This window comes from Cheilinus undulatus, linkage group 9 (genome assembly GCF_018320785.1).
Source record: "Cheilinus undulatus linkage group 9, ASM1832078v1, whole genome shotgun sequence".
Classification (NCBI taxonomy): Eukaryota; Metazoa; Chordata; class Actinopteri; order Labriformes; family Labridae; genus Cheilinus; species Cheilinus undulatus.
This window is the reverse complement of record NC_054873.1, coordinates 46,625,028-46,635,740: the sequence shown is the minus strand read 5'-3', so window position 1 is coordinate 46,635,740 and position 10,713 is coordinate 46,625,028. Positions and strand designations below refer to the sequence as shown.

The window sequence follows — 10,713 nt, the reverse complement described above, 5'->3', positions numbered from 1 at the left end:
ATATAGATATTGGCAGAAATTGGTTAAACTGGTAAAAATGGGCATATTAGATAGTGAAATGTGGTTAAAATGGGACAAATATAGAAGGTGTAGAAATTGGCAAAAAGGGGTTAACAGTGGCAATTATGGGCCAACAGAAGCAACATTAGGCTTAACCGGCAAGAATTGGTTTAGAAGTGGCAAAAACAGGCAGAAAAAAAGTGGTGGAAAGGGCTTAAAATGGACAAAAATAGGTGTTAAATGGTACAAATGTGTTAAAATTGGAGGGTAAAACGTTAAAAGGGTTTAAAATTTGGCAAAATTGGTGTAAAGTAAAAAAGTGTAATTTTAAAAATATTCGTAGTTTTTTCAGGGATTCTGGAGACCCCGTCTCAGTGTCTCATGACCCCCAAGGGGGTCCCGACCCCAAGCTTGAGCACAGGTAGGGGTCCAGAGATGCCTTCCAAAAAACAAAAAATCATGTTAAAATCATTTTAAAATGATGTGTTTTACCTTGCGTTGTAAAATAATATGTGTAAAATTAGTTCAATTGAGAATAAAAGCATTGCCATCAGGTGAGATTTATGCTAAAACCAAAGTTTTAAAAAACCCTCATAAGTCTGCATGTGCACAGCTGTGTGCAGCTTCTCGTAAAAGCCTGCTCTAGTTCTTAACTGCTCTAGCGTCAGGGCCCACTACTGCCTATTTGCAACCCTAATTTCTTACATTTTTTTTAGCATAACTAATTGTTTTTAATTGATGGAAGCATAACATAGGAGCATGCCCTTCAAAATAAAAGCATCATAAGCTTTTTGCTATCATATTTTTTCCAGCCACAAATCAGTGACTTACTAAAAACGGCTTTGCGACCCACCGTTGGGGCCTGAACAACTAGAAGAGAACCAAAGCTCTCAAGCACTGGATCTTGATGTGGAAGCCGGGGCGCCCAAGAGGGTCACAAAACTCCAGATTGGAGGTCAAGAGATGCTCTCCAAGAGATTAAAAAACCCACTTCAAATTATTTAAAATGATATATTCAGCCTATTGCTTCAAGGAAATATAGATAAAATGAGTTGAATTTCACATAAAACCAATTCATATGTAAGTTTGGCAGCAGTAATGTAGGTGTCTGCTGCTCTTTCAAGATGCACACAGACTTTATAACAATAAATAACTATATAGAGTAAAACTATCAGTCTGTTGCATCCGTTGTATTTCTGCAAGTGCTGAGAAAGGCCTGTTAGAGAGCATGCATGGCAATGGGCAACAGTATGCCATCCCCATTCTCTGGCATCATTATTTAGAGGGTTCTCTACACTGAGAAGGTGACCAGTTTGTAACATCAAATCCAAAAATGTCACATGTTGATGTGCATCTCCTCATCCATGTTTCTACGTGGCTGAATAAGTGCAAGCTGCATCAGCTGCATGATCCATCTCCACATCTGTCTCTTCTCCCTCTTCTTTGCATTGATTGCAATCTAATTAATTGCTGCTAAATATTTACCAGCTGCAGAATAATGCGTTTGGTTCCAGTGCTGATAGTCTCCTCTGCACATGCAAGCAAACAGAGCAGATAACTAGCACAGAAATCACCCTGCCTACTTGTGTTCAAGTTTTGCAGAAGTATAAACCAGGCTTAACTTTCTTCAAGACATCGCCCTCTCCTCTCCCATGCCACACGGACTGCACATGTAAGAGGTCATTACCACTCCATCCAGACTCAAAGCAGCCTTTCACAACTCAGGAAACACCACGCCATAACAAAGTGTGAAAGAATGAAGTATCTGTAATATTTCACGAACAGAATGGCAGTAATAAACACGCACCTGGCATCACGTTTGAGTCTGAGGCGTCCCACCGCAGGCTCTTAAAGGTAAAGGGCTCTGAGTGAGTATCCTCCTCCTCCTCTAAGTCTTTTCCTGTCTCTTGTACATGACTTGAACTGTGATGCTTTGTTAATGCAGGAAGGCAGTGATATAGCATAGATGCCGCATTATACTGATGGACAAAGTGTGTAGCCTCGGCTCGCTCCTTAGCCTCTCTGTAAAAGTCTACGGCTCGACTTTTCTCAAGTGCTCAACGCCGTAGAATGCACACTGCTTATAGATACAGGATCACGTACAGCATTCACACAATCACACACACATGAACGCACGCACTAGCATACAAACTGACACACAAGCAGCCTGACAAAAGGAGCTTATTGATCTTTTCTACTCATTTCCAAAATCTGTCCAATAATAAAATTAATAATAATAGTTATTACTAATACTACTTATAATTATTATCATTCTGACTTTCCCTGGAAATGGGTCCCATCGATTTTTAGCACAACAATCTCACGGCTTCCTCTGTCTGTCTCATTTTTGACACGAATGTGGACTTTTCCACGGTCGAACACCTCGACCATGCATTTAAAAGCGATAATACTCAAATCAAACAAAACAGAGAAAACATAACTGTGATCCATGTATGCAGTTTCTGACTGGACTCCACGTCTCCTACCATAACAGCCTCGTGATCAAGCTATGGTTAAAATATAACTTAAAGATCATACTATACAATCAAAGGCAGAATGCAAATATGATTGGCTTCCCTTCTGTATATCCAAGGCACCACAGAGCTTCTTCTTGTATCAAATTTGATGCTATTAGACGAGACCGTCTCAGAAAATCGATTTCATTCATGGCCTGGTGTTTTTTTTTAAACAGAAAATCTACAAAAAAACTAGCAAGCATTGTTCTTTTTCTTGTAAAGGGCTTGTGTTTTTAACATTTTTTGTTCTTTTGTTGTTTTTTTCTGCTTTTCAGCTAATTGAGTTTTTTTTTTCATTATGATTTTTTATCTTTTGTAAATCTTGTGCAATGATGCCCTCTAGTGGTTCACAAGTTGACATCGCGGACGTCTGTTGGGGTGGAGGACTGATCCAGCTCGTCCAGGCCTTTGCCGCTGGGGCCTCTCTGTGTCTGCTGTTGCTGCTGCTGCTGCCGGCCCTCGCGAAGGCTGCTCACCAACACGCGCTCGATCTGCTCCTGGCACTCTTTGAGAACATCCTGGAATGCAAAAACACAGGGAAGGACATGTAAGAATCTGAGGGCTTCAGTCTGGGAATAAGGGGGGAAAGTGCTGAAAATTTTAGGAAAATATTTTGCAGGCTGCCTCTAAAATCTTCATACATGAGCAGCAGGAGACTTCCCCTCCAGACAGATGTGATATAAGAGGGATGCAGAAAAGGTTGAAGAAGGTGTGCTATTATGATGATCTTTATATCAATGCACCGTCATTCAACATACCCTATCATCTAAAGCAGCGTTACTCAACTCTGCTCAACCACAGAGCCAAATTGTTCAAAAATACTTTCGCAAGAGCCAAAAATGAAAAAAAAAGTGAGAAATGGTCAAAAATGGGTTAAAGTGGCAATAAATTAAGTTAAAAGGTGGCAAAATGGTCAGAAAGCAGCAAAAAATGGTAAAAAGGAGCAAAGTAGGCATAAAATGCCCAAAAATTAGGTGAAAAGTGACAGAAAGTGGAGAAAAAGTGGCAAAATTTGGGCTATAAGTGACACAATAATGATTTACAGGTGGCATAAATGGTCAAAGAAGGGCAAAAACATGACAAAGAAATGAGTGAAAAATGACTAAAATGGGCAACAGGCAGCAAAAGGTGGGTGAAAAGTGGCAAAAATAGCAAAAAAAAACAAACAAACAAAAAAAACAGGATATAAGAGTCAAACACTGAGGAAAAAGAGGCAAAACCTGGACAAAAGTGGCAAAAAAAGCAGCGAGAAGGTGGGCTTAAGGCAATAAAATGGATTACAAGTGGCAAAAAATTGCAAATAAGGGCAATAAAAATATACAGACAAAAAATAAAGGTTGACAATTAAAGCCAACTGTAAAGGTGTGGGACGCAAACTGATTACCGCGACTTGCAATGGATAATTTCTGAGGTCAGAGTTTTCTTTTTTTAAGGGTTTCTTGGGGAGTAATATTTCAAATTAAGACATAAAAGACCCACAAATCATCACAAAAGAACCACGTTGAGTACCACTGATCTAAAGAGTGGCGAGGAGCATGCCTTTTCAAGAATATGGGAGAATAAATTTCTGTTTTTATTTCATTTTCTTAATTTTGCATCTCATAGTTATGACACCCAGTTACTGTTTTGACTTTTTATTTCATATTTTGACCTTTTCAATTCACAATTTTATCTTTTTTTATCTTATTTTTTTACCTTCTACATGCTCAATTTTACATTTTTAAATAATAGTTTGACCTTTTAAACTCACGATTTGGATTTTTTTTCTCATGTTTTGACCTTTTTAACTCCTTACTGTGACCTTTATCTCATAATTTGACCTTTTGTATCCTCAATTTTAAACTTCAACTTATACTTTCATCTTTAAACCTCAAAATCTTAATTTTTTTTCTCATGCTTTGGCATTTTAAACCGATGATTTTCACTTATTTGCCTTTATAAAACATTATCTTTACTTTAAATGCCATGTTTGGATCTTTTCAGCTAATAGGTTTGAATTCTTATCTCAGATTTTGAGCCTTTAAAGCTATTATTTTGATTTTTTTTTTTAAATCTCGGAATCATTTATCATCAGTGCTTAGGTTTTTCCCCCATAATTCATTGCTGGTGAGAGGTTGACAGTTAATAGTTCAATAGTGACCCCATTCGGCCCTCAGGTTGGACTGAAATTCAGGGTTCAGCACCTGCTGTGATTAAGTTTGACATACCTGCTCTAAGGGTAGAAGTAGCACCCGTTTCAGACTGGGTGCAAAACATGCACCCAGTCTGAAACGGGTGCTACTTTTTAGTACGCTTGTGATTTAACAAGTAACTTTTAAAAGTAATGCTTTCCAGCATTGATTTCAAATCACAATCTGAAAAACTCTGCTCAATCCATGAGAATCAGGGGCCCCTGGAGTAGCAGCACAGGGGCCCCTGGTGTTGCAGTACAGGGGCTCCTGAAGTAGCAGCACAGGGGCCCCTGGTGTTGCAGTACAGGGGCCCCTGGTGTTGCAGTACAGTGGCTCCTGGAGTAGCAGTACAGGGGCCCCTGGTGTTGAAGCACAGGGGCCCCCTGGGCAGCCTGGGTCAGAGGGTTTTAAATGACCAGTGATTCTCTAGCTACCCCTGTGTGGACACAGACCAGACCCCAGCATTACATCAGCCCACCAGGGTTGTGCACTGAACACCACCCCTATAGTGATTGTGCGCACACACACATGTGCACCACCACACACCACCTCACACACCTCCGCCATTCCCAAACACACACAAAACCCAAACAGAAGTCGCCTTGACAACAGCGGCTGAAAACACAGGTAGTACTAAAGCTATGTTAATTACATCCACCTCCTGTGGGAACACAAAGGTGGTGCTTTTTTAACGAGAGCCAGTCTGTGTGCCTGCCTGCCTGCCTGCGGGGGATCCATCTGAGACCGGGCCGGCTCGCCTTTCACCATCAAAGGCCGCCGCAGCAACCTGAGAATCCACCTGGGAGAGGAGCCTCTCAACAGCGCTGAGCCCTCATATCCTCCCCTGATGGAGGGTTGACAGAGGGGACAGAGCGGCTCACAGGGGAGGGGGGAGATGTGGGGGAGGAGAAGGGGAGGGGTGCTAAATGAGGTGTTAGCAAGAGCATCAGAGGGAGGTCAAACTGTTTTTTGGAGAGGAACAGTGTTGGAGATTCTTAGAAGTCAGAGCTACGGTGGCCTTGAAGGTCAAGTACAATAACTTTTCTCGAATGCATGTGTTACTTTGTTAGGGATGTTCTGTGTGTTTGAAGTTTAACTGAATGTTCTTGTGTTTCATTTAATATTTTGTGCCAGGTTTCATTATTTTTGAAGAAATATATTTTTTTTAAAGATTTCTGTGCCACAGGAAATGTTGGATGTAATGGGGAAGCTCTGATTGAGTCCCATTTCTATCCTTCAAGTTCCTGATTGGTATTAATGGCTTTCACATACTATGGGAGACAATACCAGATATTTCTACTACAAGCTTTTTTAAGTGCTTGTTATAAATCAAAAGTAAGAAAGAGGCCACTGAGATTAAAGTTAGGATTCTGAGATTATAGTCAGATTTTTTGGGATTTAAGTCAAAATTCTGAGGGAAAGAGAGTCTGAGTTCACAGATTTAAATTCAATGGATAAAAAGATAGAATTAGGGTTTTTATCTCAGAATTCAGAGATTAAAGCAGAAATTATGAGATTAAAGTTTAAATGCTGAGATTAGAGTCAGAATTTGGATGACAAGAAAGTCAAAACTCCAAAATTAAAGTCAAACTTCTGTGAAATAAAGTGAGAATTCTGTCAGAAGATAAATGTTAAATGTTATATTCAGAGGATCAAGAATTGGTAATTTGACTTAAATCTCAGAAATCTGAGATTAAAGTTGAAATTGTGAGATTAAAGTCAGATTTCAGAGGGGAGAAGGGTCATACTCCTAAGATTTCAATCAGAAAATGGAAAAGAAAGACAGAATTCTGAGATTAAACTCTGAATTCTGAGGGAAAGGAGTCAGAAGTCTGACTTTTTCCCCAAGATCTTACTTAAATAGCACATTTCTGACTTTTTTCAGAATCTCACCCTATGAAAAAAAGAAGTTGCCAAATATCTCTTTCAGTGGCCCTTCTTCCATGCAAAGGACAGTAATTGATTGAAACATTAATTCATGATATTAAATTGTTGTCATAAATGTCAAATCTTGCTGATGATACAGAAAGCATTCTCTGAGATTTCCCATCATTCATGGTTCTGAGAGTTCCTCTTTGTCACTGATGCCAATTAAAATGGGGTGAAGTGAAACTTTCCCATAAATGTGCTTAAGTAGAAGTTAAATACTGATTTTATAAACCACTCTTAAAAGAACAAGTGCACAAAACTCTCCTTAACGACAGTAACTGGAGTAAAAGTAAGTAGTTCCTTTCCGCCCTGAACAAAACAAACAAATGTGATAGTTCCTGTGTGAAGGGCCAGCGGAGGCCCCTCACTGCTCTCTGGTGGTGAAATATGACAACACAAGTGAAGCTGAACTTTCCTCCTTCAGCTCCACACACGCACGCACATGCTTAACCCCCCCTGCCTCTAAGCACCAGGCGTCTGTGGGAAACATGACTGAGAGCGCCCCATGGCCGGAGGGATGGGTGAAAGTGTAGCGCTTATGGAGCGGGGAAACATTCTTTAGAAATTTACAGCTAATTTAAACCTGATGGGCCACAGTTTGAGCCTGTGTTAGAGCTGCTGGTGCCGCTGGGCCTCGATGAAAAGAGAGCTGAGACCTCGCTGGCATCAGAATTGCTCTTCAGGAGCTGCACACGGGTGAGCGGCAAAAGGTCACGGTGTCAAAGGCCAAACAGCATGACATATTACAGGGTGAGACATGTACGTGTTGTCACAGGGAAAATACACGTTTCTGACATCCAACCCAGCTTTCCAGGCAGATAATTTGTTGAAAGTCTTTGCATGTGGACACTTTTATGGAGGATTTTTTTTTACAGGTGGAATCTCTTTTAAGAAATCCTTTGCAATAAAAGACACAGACAGAATAACTCCACCAGTCTGCAAGAAGTAACTCCTGCCTTAAAATCTCTTATTTAGACTTTAGAGAGTCGACCGATAATTAGCTCAGGGAGTTTGTTAGGTCACAATCCATAAAGATTGATTTGACGTTGACTGATCTGGGCTGGGTGCCTCTGGGAGAGCGTTTCCCCTCGACGTGGAGGAAACCCGACCAGCGTCTGTCCCTTAATCTCCTCCAGAGGTTTGCCGCGAACATGGGCGTGTGCACGCTCACAAACACAAAACGTTCCCACCAACATGTGCTCCATTGGTCATAAAATCTCAAATCCTGTGAGAAAATTAAGTAGAGCAAAGAACATGTAGAGGAACTGCCTGTGTCTTACCACAAGAATGCACGCCTTCACTTCTTAAAAGGCATGCTCCTCCCCCGACTCTGCTGCTCTAAAGAGCACTGATTCAGAGCCCATGCCAGGACCCACGGGCTTCATTCTAGAAACTTTAATGACTTCAATGTGTGACTACTGGAAACACCAACACTGCTTTCAGAGAAGCTTAAAGGTACTGGGATTCTGAGGGGGCCAACAATACTCAGGGCGCTCACATGCAGCTGGAAAAAGTTGCTGCTCAAAAGATGCTCCCTGACAAGCATGCTTTGGTTTTCAAGGGAGCGGATGACTAGAAACTCCCACATGGACAGATACATTCATGGCAATGCTTATTGAACACAATTAAAATAGTTCAAAGCAATAGCATGAGTCTGAATGAGGGTGCAACAATGCTATGAAGGAGGTGGCTGGGGTGGAGGAGGTTAAGCTTTGCAAACAGCAGCAGCATGGTACGTCAGCATTAATGCAAGCAGGGATTAGTGAGAAGTACGTCAACTTTAAATGGCCCATTGTGTTGAGAGAAAGAGCTGTGATTGGCTGTGGGAGCTAGGAGGCTCTGCCAACATCTCAGGTGACCACACAGATGACTAGCACGCTTACATTTGACAAAGGCTTTTATTTCTCTCTAGCGTCAGTTAGTTTTAGAGCTGAAAAATCTGCTCAGAGGAGAGATAGAACTTAACACCTTCAACAAGAAGCTGGTGGTGCAGGTGCAAGCAAGAGCACAGTGCTCAAAGGCTCTTAATAGAAACTGTGTGACAGTGAAGTGAAGTAGGCTAAAAGATCTGAAAAGCAACACATCATGGCACCAACCAAAAATAAAGCCAACAAAGACAATTCTGAGGCTTTGGGACCAGCTAACCATGGTTAGAGCCATTATCCACAGACAGGGAAAACTTGAGACAGTGGTGAACCTTCCCATAAGTGGCCTCGCAAACTTTGGACTTAAATCTGATTGAGATGCAAGACCTTAGACAGGCAGCTCACGCTCAAAAACTTTGCAATGTAGTGGAATTTGAACAATCCTGGAAAGAAGAGTGGGCCAAAACTCCTCCACAGTAGCCGTTTTTACACAGAGATTCCACAATAAAGGTGAAAAAGAATGCCCGTCTCTGTTCCGCAACGAGCAATTCACACAAAGGTGTAACAGAACCGTGCACGCCTGTGCTTACACACACACCCCGGCGTCCCGTAATCAGATGGCAGCCACTGCCTGGGCTGCTGCTTTCAATAAAACTTGAAACTCTGGTTTTGGTTCAAAACTGTATTTTCTAAATGATATACGAGGAAAATAACATGAACATTCATTTTGATCGATTAGATCCAAAAGACTTTTTTTACTCCATGTTTTTGAGTTGGAGGTCCGACTTTAAGCAGTGTCACAGCGCACGTATTTACGTCGGAGAGTACCAAACACACTTGAAAACACCATGGAACTTTTCAGACGCTGCTGTGAGCGGAGATGTGTCTCCTCTCCTGTACAGAGTGTGATCAGCTCTCTAACCCTGCAGTCACCAGTTAATCCAAATTATTCTTTGTTTTGTCTCCCTGTTGTTTTCTACAATGAAATGCCGCTCGATTAAACAGCGCTGGTTTTTAAATCTCCCATTTATGGAGACAGCAGAGCACACTTGCAGTTGCGGAGTGCCGTGACGCCCTTTCACACTCGTTGTGGTAAAGCCTGTTACGGCTCTGATACTACCTCTCGATCTGGATCAGAGGTGGGGCGAGATCAACCCCCCCATTGTGGAACGGTCGCTTTCATACAGAATGGCATTGCAGAACGAAGGTGTAACAGACACAGAAAAGAGAGGCAGAGTGAAAGTAGCTACAGATGCAAAAGACTTGTTGTCAGTCATAACAAATGCTTGCTTGCAGTTTTTTTTCTGCCAAGGCCAGAATACCAGTTAGTAGGTTTAGGGGGCAGGGCAGGGTTTTTTTCCCTTAATAAATGAATGGCATGTCGCCACCTAGTGTAGAAAAGCCCAATTTGAGTCAATAAATCAATCCTGTCCCAGTGCTTGTTTACTGGAGTAAGGGCATAGTCTGGTCAGAACATCCAGACAAGGCTATAACTGTGCCTCAGCTTAAATTTGCATGTGGCTATGACTGAAAAATGGATGATTAGAGATGGAGCACTACTGAAACGTCTACTTATGCAGCCTTAACTGACAAAAACACCATACTGCCTCCTTTCACCGCCTCAAACATGCACCGAACTGCAACAATCTGACTTTTCTGGCAAATCCTGGCATGCACATTTTGTGACACTGGCAGTAGGGGGGGAAGTCGTGCAGACAGACAAACCCAAAAGGAAGAAATGTGTGAAGCCATGGAATGCGTTTTAACTGCTGACTACACCACACAAGACTGTGTTAGCTACTTGGTGGTCAGACAGCTGAAACAAACACACATGGACAACACACACTTCTGATCCGAGGGAATCTTAACAGAAAATATCCGGAGGCTGGCACCGGAAATACAGGGTCACCACATGACTGAACTGTTCACAAGTTACAGTAAAAAAAAGACCATTTCGTCTCAGAGAGACACCACAAGGCTGCTAATAAACAGGACCTTTGCTGAAAGATGCATCTGTGTTTCAGCTTCTTTAACTACTATCAAAACCAAATATCACATTTCCATTCATACTGCAGCTCATGTGAGAACTTCTCAATGGAAACCAAAAAAAGAGGAATGAGAGCATTAAGAGAGGAAGAAAGGGGAAAATGTGTTTCCGTTGTCTCCGTGTTTGACCTGCGGTGAAAAAAAAAGGATGAATGAGAGACTGAGAGAGAGTCAAAACGATAAAAT

At 41.6% G+C, this 10,713-nt stretch overlaps 1 protein-coding gene across 1 annotated transcript in view; it reads right to left on the bottom strand.

Annotated features, from left to right (window-relative positions):
- The window catches only part of ccnd2a (cyclin D2, a), a 46,868-nt gene continuing 36,155 nt past the window's right edge, over positions 1-10,713 (bottom strand). The window contains exon 5 of the mRNA XM_041795864.1: positions 1-3,034. Coding sequence (XP_041651798.1) covers positions 2,864-3,034 — 171 coding nt within the window. The 3' untranslated portion in view covers positions 1-2,863. The remainder of the gene's footprint in view (positions 3,035-10,713) is intronic.